At 40.0% G+C, this 16,052-nt stretch overlaps 2 protein-coding genes across 2 annotated transcripts; both read left to right on the plus strand.

Moving 5' to 3' along the window:
* The first annotated feature begins 5,274 nt into the window (after positions 1 to 5,274).
* LOC119129739 (putative methyltransferase NSUN7) lies at positions 5,275 to 7,403 on the plus strand. Its single transcript, XM_037263129.1, has 4 exons — positions 5,275 to 5,748; positions 6,261 to 6,492; positions 7,030 to 7,173; positions 7,255 to 7,403. The coding sequence occupies exons 1-4, from the start codon at positions 5,590 to 5,592 to the stop codon at positions 7,401 to 7,403; spliced, it is 684 nt and encodes a 227-aa protein (XP_037119024.1). The 5' UTR covers positions 5,275 to 5,589.
* A 698-nt stretch (positions 7,404 to 8,101) lies between these two features.
* LOC119129356 (putative methyltransferase NSUN7) lies at positions 8,102 to 14,060 on the plus strand. Its single transcript, XM_037262539.1, has 4 exons — positions 8,102 to 8,416; positions 9,207 to 9,345; positions 12,203 to 12,404; positions 13,251 to 14,060. Exons 1-4 carry the CDS (start codon positions 8,241 to 8,243, stop codon positions 13,643 to 13,645), a joined length of 912 nt encoding a protein of 303 aa, XP_037118434.1. The 5' UTR covers positions 8,102 to 8,240; the 3' UTR covers positions 13,646 to 14,060.
* The last annotated feature ends 1,992 nt before the right edge of the window (positions 14,061 to 16,052 follow it).

The raw sequence follows: 16,052 nt of genomic DNA on the forward strand, positions 1-16,052 counted from the left end.
GTGTCCATGAGGTGTACCTAATCACAGGCCACTTCATTAGGGAAAAAGCTAAAGTGAAAGTGAAAAGTGCCACACCCGCCCTCACCCCCACCTCCTGATTGGCTGTTGGATCTGTGACGTCATTCACACACTCTGACACACTCTATTAGGTACACCGCCATTTTCAGGTTCGTTCGCGAAGACTCACGAGTGAGTGACAGAGCGTTGCTGTTATGCCAGCCGACACACGTTATGCCGACATTGATGTTTTAATTTTGTATTTGTTGGATTGTAGTGGAGTTTGCATGTTCTCCCCGGGCCCGCGTGGGTTTTCTCCGGGCACTCCGGTTTCCTCCCACATCCCAAAAACATGCTTGGTGGGCCGATTGAAGACTCCAAATTGTCCCTAGGTGTGAGTGTGAGTGCAAATGGTTGTTTGTCTCTGTGTGCCCTGCGATTGGCTGGCAACCGGTTCAGGGTGTCCCCCGCCTGCTGCCCGATGACGGCTGGGATAGGCTCCGGCACTCCCGCGACCCCCGTGGGGACTAAGCGGTTCAGAAAATGGATGGATGGATGGATGGATTGTAGTTGATGGTGTTATTATACCAAATGTGTTTGAATAAAAGGTTGGAAAATAATACGTTATGCCGACATTTGTTATTTTGGGGGACACCAACTCATATAACAACGTAAAACACATATTGTCATACAAAGCAGTTAACCAAATGTCTGATTTTTATGTTTTAATTGGCGAATATAAAAACAAGGAATAAAACACCAGACAAGTTTTAACATAAATGTTTATTTAAAAAAAAAAAATAATAATAATAAAAGTACATTTCAAACCAGCAATCTAATGTGAAATTGCAGTAGATATATTGGATAACAATATTTAGGCGTATAGATGCATACACGTTATTTAAAAACTACTATAAGTGTTATAAAATCAAGATTACCCAAAGAGAAGCATAATCTCCCCGTTGTTGCATAACGGCGCATCCCTTATGCAATAAAGTTAGCCGTTAGCTTGGAGAAAACGTGCATAAAAGAAGTGGTGTTTCAGTGAGTGCTTCTTTCTTTCCTTGGCAAATCGTAAATCTACATTCTGGTTTACATAGTTCACGCCAGGAGACGCAACACGTTCCCTCACTGATCCCTTCTCGCGATGAACTGGAAATGCAAATCACTCACTCACTGACTCGTTCACTCACAGCTCCGTTCAGTTGGTAAACGGGGAATGCAATACACGACTCATTTGTGAACGGGAAGTTACGTTATTTTCTTCTTCGTTTTGTTTTACGGCGATGTGGCACCAGCTTCAATGCGCATCACCGACACCTACTGGTTGAAGTGATATGAACTGAACAAACAACGAATCACTTTAGGAAGTGATTTGTTCACTCTCGTTCACTGAAGAAAGTCGTTATTTTGAAGGAATCGTTCACTCACGAGCCAACTCTAAATGTCATGCGTTGAGCTTTTTTTTTTTCCCCAGCACACACATGAACATCCAGCCGCTAGTAGCCAACCCATCGCTACTTCTGCTGTTTGAAGGAAAAAAAAGACGTATACCCTGGAGGAGATTGTCATGAAGTTACTTTTTACACCGCTCGTAAAAGATGCCTGGCGAAGATGAAGGGTTGTTCTGTTCTGAAAACTTGGCTAGTAATAAAACACACGCAGATGTGTAGTGAGCCAGAAAAGGGCAACATAGACAAGATGTGTTGGATGATGGGGTTGTCATGAATTTTGATGATGGTCTAGTTAAGAAGCAAACATACAACAATATATTATATGGGTCTGTCTGGATTTGGAGGACTGTCTCCCCATCAAATTTCAAGCAGTCCGTGCACAAAATACAGAAACAAATGTGTAAACAATGCTTCTCACAAGACAAAATAAAACTATAGATTTGGTAAAAGCGAATATTGTAGCTATTGCGCACCCCCTAACATGGCCTTTAAGTTACGCACCTCATACAACAGATAAAATGAGTTCAAAACCAGTTTTATTTTGTATGAATTCCTTATGTCTCTCTTGTAAAAAATCATCTTGTTTAATCACATACATATTTGAAATAATAATAGGTGGTCACTCTCACCATACATGCGGTTTCTAAAACCTTGTTAGCCAGCTAATGAGAAAGTGACAAAAAAAGTGAGCTACATGACTCAGCTGAAATGACATCACCAAGCTAGTAATTGTTCTCACCATGGTGAACCGCTGACATCACGCAATGTCCTTTTGGATGAAAGGGCAGGAACTCAAAAAAATCCCTAAATTTAGTAAGTCCTCAGTTCAATATTTTCATTTCTTGTCAGGGTAACATTCATCGGTCTCAATACTTTTGCCCATATTGTGATGCGTGAGCACACAAACACTTTCACGCCTTGTGAATTGCTCTTGTGTTTTGCGGTGCAGATTGTTACTCTGCATCCTTCGAGTAAGACAGTAAAGCTCAGCCGCAATGAGACACGCTTTAGAAGTAGCTCCCATCTTCTTTTACCCTGATGGCGTCTATAAAGTTCAACCTTGATGGAGACAGGACGCAACGGTGGAATCAGACTGGCGGGTAAAAGTGCATCAGTGTACTTGGAGTGGGGGTGGAAAGGGAGACTAAAGACGATATAGATAGTTTGGGTTGTAAAAGAGCCTCTGGCATTCTGGATCACAATGTGGGGACTAAATTAACCCTAAATCCTGGGGAGAATTGAAAGAGCCTGAAGGACAAAGGGGGAATCGAGGGACTGAGCAGGAATAGACCCACGCGCAGTGTGAAATGAGCCAGATGAAACATTAATCTAAAACGATGTTCCATTATATGTCCTTGAACTCATGTGAAAATACGTTTTAATTATGTTACCAAATTCAGACTGATGTGCAACTTTGGGTGTTTAGTGTTATTTCATGTCATTTAAATACCAACATGGTGATTATACTGCTAGACATGCAATGCACCTGCTAATATCGAAAAGCCTTTGGTTTTCTGCTTGAAAGTGGAATAAAACATGTCAGGAAAAGCCTACTAGACTAGCCGAACTTCATTGTTAAAGGCTACATTAATGGAAGAAAACAAGTTTTAAAATATTTGATCTTGTTTTCATTTTTCTGTCCAACAAAAAGCTGGAATTTAAGCAGGCATGTGTGGACTTTAATTTTTTTCAAGGCCACTGTAAGTGCATTTTGACACTTGACAAAAACAGATCTGACACTCTAGAACTATAAATAAATAACACCTTATTCAAACATGAGGATGTTATATTTCTACATCGAAAAAAATAAATGATTAAAATAAGTGACAGAACTGGCCTATCTTGTTTTGTCCTGTTGCTGAGGTGACTAAACATAGCCGGTGTTTACTGGGAAACTTTTACGTTAGAGGGGATACTGTTGTCCAGCAACGTAATGACTTGGAATTTTCCCACAGTGAAAGACTTAAACTTGGTAAAGGCCAAGTGATACTTGATGTACAAAAAGTATTTTATTGGTGTTTTATTGCTTGGTGCTTTGGAGAAATGCAATGATGTGACTTAATGTACAATGGTTTATTTCAGTCTGTCTGAAGGACTCTACTACTAATACATAGGTACCAATTCAAGTATTATATTAGTATTATACACACTAGGTTGAGCACAAAATATTAATATGGAAAGGCATATAAGACATTGCTGTCTTTTGTAATGAATTGTCAGCAATGCAGCAGTTGGAAAGGAGTTTGTCTTTTAATTTTAGAGGGCAATGCTCCATGGATGCTGCAGGTGTCACTCCCCACTTGAAATATGCAAATCTAGAATTATATTACACATAGTAAATCTAGAATTTTGGAGCTATAATTACAGTGGGAAGTGGAGATCCTCTAGCCAATTGTGTGCCCACGTCTTGGGTAATGCATTCACCACTATGAGGCCATTGCCAAGTTGGTGATTTGAGCTTCCAGCATATACAAACATGATATTGTGCCCCTTAAAGTGGCCAGAGGTCTCCAGACATACTCATGCTTTATTCATTTGCTCCTCTCACAAAATAACAGCATGTGTTACTTTTTGTCCTGCAGCCAGATGATCAGATGAGCCTTTTTGCCGTCATGCTCTATGACTTCCAGGACAGGAAGTTCTTCCAGAAGGATAACAGGATTGAAGACTCCATACAGGAAGTCAGAGACGTGGAGAGCTATCTCATCAGGTAGGGGAAGAAGATTGAGTTAAATTGCAACTCATCTGACTTTGGGCAGGCGGAAAAGGTCACAAACCATTTGCAGGGCACATTGATAAATTCCAATGTTGATTTGTCAATTTTCAAGATGAACAATAGTGAGGAAAAAAATCACTCTTGAACTGTATACTGAATGTTGTTTTCAGGTCTAAAACAAAGCTAGAAGCCTCACTAGCCCGATACAGAATCAAACATGACCTTTCATCTCTTGACTGCATTCTCCCTGAGAGTGTGAAGGTGAAGCAGGAGCGATCCAACAGGCTGCCACTTTATGCATGGGTCAATGCACTGAGGAGCAGGTCAGCACACATGTGCACACATACACTCATAGGGTACTTTTACACACTCCTGCACACACACTTGATGAGATGAGTATTAGTGCACCATGTAACTCTCCTTTTTTCACTGCATGCAGACTTTTCAGTTTGGTAGTGCTTCCTTATATTTTATTGCCCGGGAGGCCAGCTGACACCCAATTAAACTGTGTGTGTCTGTCTGTGTGTGTTTGTGTGTGCGTGTGTGCACCTAGGTAAGTGAGTGTATACGGTTGTGTTACAATATACAAAGGTGTCTTTTGGACAGGGCTGATTCACTCAGGTGTAAATCGTGCCACTGAGGGACATTCAATCAGCAACTACCCTCCACCAGCTCTGAGACTGGAAAGGTCACACCTGGGATGTGTGCCAGCGTGTGTGTGTGTGTGTGTGTGTGTGTGTGTGTGTGTGTGTGTGTGTGTGTGAGAATGTTGTGTGTCTCCGAATATTTTGACAGCGCATAAGACAGATATAAAGTCCTTTGAAAAGGCCATACAGCATTTCTATTGTCTTATATATCACTCCAGAATTAGAGGACAATTTAGACACCAACATTTTCGAAAAGTGTATGGTGGCAGTGGACTTATCTCAACTCACCTCTCACAACAAGCAGCAGTTTGGCAGCTTGTAAACAATTCGTCTTAGAAGAAGCTTCAAGTTTTTTAAAATAATAGAGAATTACTCGCAGTCTGTTTAAAACATGCTAATAAACATTTGAAAACATGCTAAAAAATAGTATATATAGATACAGTACAATACATATTTAGTTATAGCACAGCACTTATAGCTGAGGTTTTAAGCAAAGGATGTTTGAACACAAATGCTGGAGCAACACATGTAGATAGATATAACAATACTCATATATTCTTTATCCAGTTTGAAAAATGACTAATATTGCTACTGCATATTGAGTTACTGCTACCCAGTGCAACCGTTCACAAATTTTGTTGTGGTTGTTTTTTTGTTTGTTCGTGTGTGTGTGTGTGTGTGTGGGGGGGTGTTCCTCCAACTGCTGAATGTGTATTCTCTCTTCCGCCACCGTCTACAATTTGCTTTCAGTCTGGATGAGATCCAAAGTGTGCTGATGAGAGCGGGCCTCTCCCAAATGAATTCAGTCAGGCAGTTGGAAGGGCAGACCTTCTGCCAGGATCCTGACTGTGAGGATTTGCTGGTATTCCCCGCTCGAACGAAAGCAAGGCTGGATTCCACCACGCTGCTTCATAACCGCAAACTCATCATTCAGGTTTAATGGAAGCACACACGCACACACGCACACACACACACACACACACACAAACACACACACACAGAGTGGCATCGCTGTCCTCTGATATTTATAGCTTATGTCTCAAACTGATTACAAAGCGGCATGCAATCCCTCATGCCAACCAAGATGAGTTTGCCCGGAAACTACTGTAATATTTCACATCACTTCCTCACATCATATCATGCTTCTATTTGAGCCATAACAAATCTCCTGTCACATGTGTGTGTTTCATAACAATACAGTTGCTTCAGTTCCAACATTTATCAATTTCTCTACTGAAGAAAAAAAGAATCACAGCTCCTTGTTGATTATCCTGTGATGATTTGGTCCTCCAATTTTGGAATGACCCTCTATAAAAGCCCGACTCTCTTTCTCGGTTTGAATTTCACTGCAATGCAGTTTTCCTGTTTGTTTGTTTTACCTTTACAGGCTACGACCACGAACCCGGTTTCTTGTTCATGTCTCGTTTGTCTATTTGTTTGTTGCAGGATAAATCTTGCAGCCTGGCCTCGAACATGGCAGTCTCCCTGCTACCACACGATGGGGACATCCTCATCGTGGGCAGATTCTCTGGCCTCACTGTCTCCCACATGGCCTCACTCATTAAGGAGAAACATAAAGTCAATGGCGACAAGTCCACAGTCCTTGCTTGTGTCAGTGGTCTTACGGACGCTCAGAGGGAAGCGATGCAGCAAGTCATCGTCCACATGAACTGCAAGAGTAAGCATGACCATAGATCTCTTGCTCGTCGTTAGAGCTACATCTTCAATTTTGATGATCAAATTATTCTTACCAAAAGCATGTTGGCTTCTTGATTACCTGACTCGCTGCTGTCATTATTGTGTTATTAAGTCCATTAAGACCATTCTTGGACTTTGATGACGTTCATTCATCATGCACATAAGGTTACATTCAAAATAGGCTATCATTAAATTAGGGACTTTGATGTCTTTTACATTAGGGAAGTCATGAGCACAATTTTAGGTTTATTCGTGCAGTATCATTGTTCAACAACAATGAGATTTCATCATAAATCACAGCAATTAAGTCTAATGAAATGAAGTTGGGGAAAAAAAAGTCCAAAACATTGTTCTCCCTAGATATTGCACATTGGCAGAAATATACTGTATATTTAAAAATATTATATTATTGTGTTAAATGCAATTTGCTACTGCCATATACTAAAATATGATTGAAACTCTTAATTTGAGCTTTCAATGGCCAATGGTCCAAACTCTATCCCTGTATGTTATTTAGATGTGAAGCTGATAAACGAGGGGTTCCAGTCTCTCACCAGTGGTGACAAGCGTCTTGCAAAAGTGCGTCTTATCCTGTTGACTCCCAACTGCTCCTTGTCTGCAGTCAGCAATCCACTTGAATTCATACTGCAAGAGAACAGAGGTACGTTTTGAGTGTGCAGGTTGTCTTTCTAAACCAGATCACATTGAACTGAACAAGTAATTTGGTGTTTCTTATATTTAGACGCCGTCTTGCTGCAGGACTTGTCCCAGAATTCTGTGGCCCAGAGCAGGCTGGAAGCTCTGATAGCACAGCAGAGGGAAGATATTGATCATGCATTAAAGTGTGAGTGTCGTAAACCTCTTGTTATCATGCTGAGACACACACACTGACACAAAAGCACCACATGCATGAGCTCTGTGTGGAGCCTGGCTCACCTCTCTGACTGAGTGCCTAATTATCTAATCTTATACTAATAGAACACGCATATGCTGTCCCTGGGAGATTGTCTGTCCTTAATTGGATATGCTAATGTTGGTCAACATACGTACATGCACACTTGACATTGCACAATCCAAGAGCCGACACAAGAGCTGCATCAAAAATATTTGCTCGTGTGATGCTGTGCGGGAGGTATTGATTTAACAACACGTTTGTTATTCTAGTTGTTGGGTATTAGTATTAGCTCAGAAAGTTCATTCAGCTTGCAAAAAGAAACCTTTTAGGGCACAATTTCATTGTATTTTGCTGTGATTCTGTAGCCTGGCAAGACTGACTCAACGCTGTACCACCGCGGCCCGACTCCACTCAAAATGAACCGACAAATAAAAATTCGTTTAGTTGCTGCGATGTATCGTTTGTGCGCAATGTCACAAAGTGGCGAGCGAGAGACACTATATTGTTTTTTAATTCAACATTAAACTCAGTTTTAAATACCTAGAAACATATAGTCATTAAAACCCCAGCTGCCGACCACAGTGGAAGCATTTATTTCAACATTTAGCATTTTTTTTTCTTCGACACCACATCTGTTCTTCGCTGATTGGTTGAAATCATGTTAAGAGGTACAAGATGAGGCCAGAAAGGGCAGAGTTTCTTTCAACGCATAACAAATATGACTATTTGATTTTTTTTTAAATTTCAAACTCTTCTTTTAAAATAATGCAAACACACCCGTCATACTTTCATTGCTGTGAAGTCATTCTACCTTGCATCCCCTAATTGGACTAATGTGGAAAAATAATGGATGCTGTTTTTGTATTTTTATAGTTCCCAAAGTTTTAGCGGTTGTTTACGCAACCTGTTCCTCATACCCTCAGGAGAATGAGGAGGTTGTGACCAGAGCTATCGAGCAGGCCAATGTGATGGCGCAGCAGGAATGGCGGCTCGGAAAAAACGAGTTGAGGTTAGTCTCAGTTCGTGAGCAGACTCTCTGCATTTGTTGTCGTCTCTCTCTCCTTCAGAGTGTGTTTGTTCTGCTGTCAGTATTGCCTCCCTCCAGGTAGACTTCTGTCGAAATCTCAGAACACCTCCAGTATAAACTGAAAGGTGCAACTTCATGCTTTTAAAATGCTGTGAAAAGGGTAGACTACAAATCTCCAGTCAGACTATTATTTTTTTAGAATATGATTACATGCATATACAGTTTATATTTTGAATTGCATTCGCAGAATATATTCTTTCTGGAAGACTGACTGTGATTAAGGGCTTAGCACTCTTTTAGCGAGAAATGCCAAAGGTTACATTGAATAAAACAAAACTTTTCTTTTTATGATCGATTCAACTGACTTCCTACAAACAAACATTACTGCAGAAAAGAACAGATTCTTATGCTAGACAGTACTTTTAACCGACTGCATCTTCGTGCCATGTGCGTTGAATACAAAGCCATCAGAGCATTTATTTTTACATACTATATCCTTGATCCATTTTCAGGTTCATGTAGCTACTAGTTCATAGGACACACTTGGTCCTTACTGGTACGGCAATTTCTTTCTTTCTTTCTTTCTTTCTTTCTTTCTTTCTTTCTTTCTTTCTTTCTTTCTTTCTTTCTTTCTTTCTTTCTTTCTTTCTTTCTTTCTTTCTTTCTTTCTTTCTTTCTTTCTTTCTTGTAGCGTAGTGCTGTGTTGCTTTATTGCAGTATAAAACTCATATTTTTACCTTTTACTTCTCCTGTCTTTGTGTTTACTTCAAAGCCAAGCCCTGAATTGTTCTCCAGACCATGCAGGAGGTCGTGAAATGCAAAAAGAAAGCAACTGTTTCTTCAGGGTGGAGCCCTCTGAGCTGAGTAATGGCTGCTTCCTGGCTATTCTCATCAGAGATGTGAAAATAAAGGTGAAGGTCTTTCAGAATAAAATAGGATGCCTTTGGTTCCTAAATGATGAGATTGAAATCATCTCGTTCTCATGTCCAAACACATATGTATCATATAACATATGTTGAAATAAGAATATGTACAACAGAATGTTTTAAAGGGCACGTGGAAGAAAAATGTGTTCTGCTTTTCACCCTTGTATAAGAACTGTGCACCATAACTTTGCTCAATAAGAACGTCTTTGTCATAATGATTACACTGAAGCAAAACACGATAGATGGACTCACAAAACTAGTAGCGATGTTGCATTGGCTGTAACCCTGAAAGCAATATATATTTGCACACAAATGGTGCAGCAACACATTTATGCCCTTCTCAGACGACACGACTTTTTTATCATTCCAGACGGTTGCGCTGTCAGACTACAACATAAATACAATCGTATGTCTTGACCGGGAGATATGTTACACTACATGTCAGTCACCAACCAGACCCCGTCAGATTGTCGCGTGCTTCCTGTAAAGAAAGGTGGATGATTACTGCTGAGAAGTGATGGAAAGAAATGAATCAAAGGCTTTGTCCCAGTGGCTCTATGTAGCACAGTCACGTACGTATGTGGGGATAGGAGGAGGCAATGAGAAAAGTGGGAGTTAGGGAAGTTGAAGGATGTCTTTGAGTTGATAGCTGAGACATTAATGCGAGATGTTTTTAAAAGATTGCTGTGATTCATTTTGAGTTTCTGAAAATGAGATAAAGCTTTAGTTTGATCAACAAAGGTAATTGGGAGTTTGCCTAATAAAATCGCTCGCAAACATCTTGTTTAAGCCAAAATTGATTTCTGCGTATATACGTATGTTTTATGATGAACTGACTCAAACTGCGCATTGGGCAGCCGTTGAAGTCTTTTTGTTATGATGCTTATATTTGAACAAATCTCAACAGCTCAGGCTGTCGATTGTGCTCACGTGGGACCTCATTCCGTTGTATGCTATCCTTTAATGAAAATTAGGGGTAGGGATAGGAATTAGGAGTCAGGGTTAGGGTTCTGAAGTAAGATTTTAAAACTAACGTTTGGGTTTTGTAGTAGGGTTCAAAACTAGGGTTAAAGTTTTCAAACAATGGTTAGGGTTTTAAAGTAGGTTTTCAAATTAAAATGAGGGTTTCAACTAAGGTTAAGGTCGGGACTAGTGGTTAAGGTTAGAAGGGGTTGGGGTTAGGGATGAGGCCTGGGTTGTGGTTAGGGTTCGGTGTTAGGGGTTTAGGGTTGGGGTTGGTTAGGTTTAGGGTGTGGCAGTAGTTGGTGAAAGTGCAACATCAAGCCTCATCTCATGTATTATTCTCCTCTTCCTATTCTGCAACATTACACATGTTTATGACTTATTCCTTCTAATTAGCAAATGTACTTCAGATTCAAGTACCTCCATCTTCTGGAAGCTGCTTTACCCCCCACTGGCGCTCTGTTGCACTGAAGCACAATCTCCTTGTGGACCGTCTATCATTTTTTATTCTTCCATAGATAGGAATGAAAAGATAATCAATCCCTTGTAGTGGTGCCTGAAACAGAGACCCCACAACCACACACATACACACACGCACGCACGCACGCGCACACACACGCACATGCACCTGCAATAAACTCAGCTAATCAAAAGTTATTGTGGCCCTCTGAAAAGTGCCATAAAAATAGCAATTATCTAAGTGTTTGACTGCTGTCTGGCTTACATGGGCTGTCATGGATGCGACCATTTAAGTTCTTTATGGGCCTTCCAAACAGTCAGGAACAATAAAGACAGGGGAGATTTTCTTGGGAATGTGGAGCAAATCTTGACCTAAAGGTCTCTTGTCTTGGTTACAATATGCTAATTTTACTTGTTTTCCCACTTGTTTTCTTCATAATTTAAGAGTGTAACATTTTACATTCGGGGTGAGTTCAGGCTGTGTTGGAGAAAGTGAGCGATTTACCGAGGTTGGTGGAGATGGAGGGGAAAGAAAAAAATTATGGGGGTGAGGAGGAAGAAGAAAGTAAGACAAGGGAGAGTATCTGTTGAATAATTCAATGTCCCCTGTCTGAATGAGTTAGCATCAATGAAGTTCACGGCACCAAACACGGGAGAACCTCTAGACCTGCTTTACCTGTAGGCCCTTGGCTACATCCTCACATAAACGCATGCAAATACAGTATTGCATGCACATGCACAGTATAGACAAACATACATGTTTACCCAGCACTTTCGATATCGTGCACAAACTGTTACATGCTTGCATGTCAGCTCAAGCACTTAAAAACAAAAAGCGGCAAGTCTCTGCGGTGCATGTCGTGAATTATTCAAGTGTTGAGGGAAGCGGTGTGAGCTGCTGATGAGACTGCAGGTGACCAGCAGCAAGGACACGGAGGCACCTCCCACGGCTGTCACTTTGCGGAAGGGCTCCTTTGATAATGTATATTTAGTGTGACAATTACATACTGTAGTTGCCGGCATGGATCTGATAATTCTTCTTGTTGTATTACTCTAAATGCTAATTGAAATAGTTTCAAGATAACATCAAACAAAACTGCACTCTCGCCTCACTGGACACATTAGATGCAAAGGGTTACACTCTCAAAAGTCATAGTCACTACTAGAGAGGTATTCATTTAACAATGTTAATTATTTAGAATTTGTTATGACGGCTGCCAACTCTAATTGTAACAACAAACTTCTAGAATGTTTGACATCTTAGACTTGGCATTGTTTTTTTAAATTATTTTGCCCATAGCTCGCTAATTGACATCAAAGAAGGGTTGCAAAATTGCGAGATGCAAAAAAAGGAAAAATAACCGCTATTTCTGGTTTATGCCCAAAACGTATCATTTTCTTACTGTTTTTCTTTTAATAGTCTTCTCAACCCGAGAGTGTGGCAAAAGAGGGATCACAGGCTGTGCAGGCCAAGGTGTCTGCCAATCGCAAATCTGAGCGTGTCAAGTCCAACCAGCCAACCAGAAAGAAGCAACGTGGACAAGCTATCAGACCAATCAAAGTGACCTTTGTTAAAAAAACAGAGCACCAAGTTTCTGAAAAAAAGCGACACTTACCACAGGGTAATATTTATGATTGGAGTTATCTTTTCTTTTTTTTTTTTTAAGGAATGAAGCAGTGGGGATAATAAATAATCAAATTCTACAATGTTCAGCATTTGGATTTCTAGTAGTCCACCTAGTTCTTCTTAATTCCTTCTCATTCTTTAAAATAATAGTGTTTTTTTTAAATCTTTTATAAGAGGGGAAATAAAAGTCAGCAGCAAAATAGTTGCAAAAGTGTGCATATCTTATAAATGGTTGATGTGTCTGTGTGCAGAATAACCCAATCACATTCAAACTTGGGTTACGTATATGGGAATCACCACACACCTGCCACCATTTCAAGCCCGCACTCCCAATCAATTTCAGCAGTGATTTTACTGACATTTTTATGCATTGACACTTTTAGGAATATGGCCAACTCCTCAAAATTCGACCTTAGTTTGATCGGATAATAACACATCTTGCCCTATGCGTTTTCTAGTGTGTTTTTGCAGAAAACAAGGTTAAATGTTTTTACCATAATTCCAAAAGTTATGTTTGACGCAACACATTGCTGCTAATTGCCAAAAGAACACTATAACTACAGTGAAGCATGGTAGTGGTAAGGCTTTGGAAGGAGTTGGGAACAGTCAGTGATAAGTGTAAAACTTTCTGTTTCTGTTAGAGAGGGAACAAAATGTCAGGAAAAGCCTACTAGAACATCTGACCTTTATTCAAATGGAGTTAACTAGGGACACCTTAAATGGTGGTAAGTTTGTGTTGGCTCCAATTTAACCAGTTGGACTTCGACTTATCTAAATGCTTTTCTGACAAAAAACATAATTTCCACAAGATTCACCAATATGTTTTCTTTTGGTTTTCCAGGAACTCCGCCCAAACCACGCTTAGAGACATCACAGAACTCCATTTCGGACTCTCACTGCACCTTAGAAAACTCCAACTCAGGCACCCCCAATCCAAAAAAGAATCCCAAAATCCACATCATTACCCCAGCTTTCAACACTGTGACTTCCACATCCAAACCGCGTCCGGTGCCTCCTCTTATCACCCCGGCGAAATTTGCAGTCCGTCTCCAGAAGGTCCAGCAATTGGTGCTGAAACCCGCTGTTATTGTCCTGCCTCCTCAGCATCTTCCCCAGTCACCTCTTCCTCAACTCCCCATGTGGAGGACCCCGGCACCGACGTTACCCTCCTCTCGAGCCTTGGGAAGTTTTCCCAAAGACACGCTGCTCAAACATAAGATGCGGTTTTATGTGTAATATTATAGTTTTCTTCTGAACGGTCAAACTCCAATGGTGACTCTTATGGCACAATTTCTACAACTATTAATATCTATCGCAAAACCACTCGCAAAGTTTGGAAAACTCTAAGCACACACACTGCTTCGCACTGACTTGGCAATTTTGTAACACACACTTTGAGTGGCCAAAACTCTTTTTGCAGACGACTCACTACTTGGACTCAATTTTCAAACGATCAACACAATCCTTGCAAAGCGAGACACATGTTGCTGCTGGTGCTATTCTTTTTTTTTTTTTACGCTATTCTGCAACCGGCTGGCCACACTTTCACAGGAGAAAACTATTTTAGATAATTAGTTCACTTTGCAATCAGCCTATGCAGTAGAAATAAGACACAGGTAAGATGGGGGACAAAGAAGGGAAGGTAGAGTGCGATTTAGAGAAGACTGGAGAGACTTTTCGAAATTGGGTTAAAGTTTTTTAAAAAAAAAGTTGCAAAAAAAAGCCCATTGGTAACCACGGAGAAATCCCTAAGAACCTTCTCCAACCTGTTTCTAAAACATCCAAAACATGTGACATCACTGTCAGCTGACTGGCTGAGAGATGTACGTAGGTGCGATGCGGCAAGAAACTCCACTGCACACACCCATTTCCTGGTTTGAAGCAAATAGGAGCTAAGCGGAGTTCATCTCATCGGCCATTTTTAAATGTAGTCTGAGTTTTAGACCAGTTTTGAATGCCGTTGTTAGTTTTTAGCACATTTAGTCAACCTTATCCCAATAAGAAGTTGACTATAAGAATTTTGGTCCTTATCTTAGTCTAAAATGAAAACAAATATTTATCTAGTTTTAGTCAACGAAATCTATCAACGTTTTAGTCAAGTTTTATTCAGGACAATCATTTTACCCTTTTATATATTTTTTTGTCAGCAGACATTGAACATTTTATTTTCAAGTTCATACATGTATTACATTCATGAAATTGTTGGTTAAAGTTATTTTGGATTTATCTGTGGTGTATTATTTTAGTTTATTTTATCTAGATGGGTTGTTCTAGCTTGCATCCATGTGTAGCTGCACAGATGAATTGCGTTAACTATAGTTCACTTACAGCGCCTACAATATTTATTCATTTTCATTTCTGTTCTTTGAAACTTTGTAGCGGACAGCAACTTTGTACTACTACAACTAACCCATTATGCAAACAAACATCTTTGAAGAGTTAACACGTAAAAATGAATAAATATTGCTACGAACGAAAAGAACAGAATCTTTGTACTGGACAGCAACTTTGTACTCCACCTTTTGAGCTCAGTTCAGTAACAATCAAATGATAATTTCCAATATTCTATCTCCTATTTAACAGAATTCTGTGCTGGTGAAGTTGTATAATTGAGTGAATTGTGCAAGATTTTTTAGCTCAGTTCAGTGACAATCAAATGATTCTCTCCAATATTTCCAGGATTTTGTTTTCTACTATGTGAACTGAGTTTGTATGAATTACCCTAGTTAATTCCCATTCATATTTTTATGGCATGAATGTACTTATTTTCTTATCTGTTTGCACCCATTGGCTGGGTCATGTCAAAGCAACTATAATGCACATGTATACAAGAGTCTGCAGTTCATTCCTTTCTTTTGCCAATGCATTTTTATTTTCACAACAGAAAACATTTACACTGTCAATGATGACTGAACCTGAAATGAAATACAGCGTTATTCCTCTCCCGTGGTTGTTGATTTTGTGTAAGTTTGGACCGCATTCGCAGTTTGTGAGTCGAGTGCAGGTGCCTGCGCGCTGGTCTTTTAAAAGCAGTGAGTGAGCTCACACATTTTGCTGTCAGTATGGAAAACCGTTTGAGCATTTCTTTGATGTCCTTGTTATTCAGCTCAAGGTCCGTGTAGTAGGATGTTCTTTATGAATGCTAGATGTTAACTATTAGAATTTAATGAATCACTACTAGTACCAGTACCACACAGATGCCAAGTGTGCAATCTCTGACATCTGAATGTTGCAAGTACTATTAGTGACACTTTAAAATTCTAGCTACTTATACTACTCGGGATTTAATTAGCTAATCACACTAGCAGATCAACTATGTTTCTCGTAAGGCAACATCCTACACTTGTTCACATCCGTGTGCTACTAAAGTAACAGAATTTCCAGAACTGGCAAACTAGCACTACTAGTGACGTCACAAAATTGCACGAGTTCGTGTGTGGTCCTTCATTAGTAGCACACAAATGTCAGGTAGTACACCGTTTTGCCTTTCTAGTAACGAGTATCAAGAAACTTAAAATGAATATCAAATATGTGCTCAAAGAGCTCGATAGCTTGCTGTCCTCACTAGTCAGACATTTCAGCACAAAAGTAGAACAACTAGGGTATACTCGGAGAACAACTGTTTGCCCACCACATATTTTTG

The sequence above is a fragment of the Syngnathus acus genome, chromosome 10 (assembly GCF_901709675.1).
Source record: "Syngnathus acus chromosome 10, fSynAcu1.2, whole genome shotgun sequence".
Classification (NCBI taxonomy): domain Eukaryota; kingdom Metazoa; phylum Chordata; class Actinopteri; order Syngnathiformes; family Syngnathidae; genus Syngnathus; species Syngnathus acus.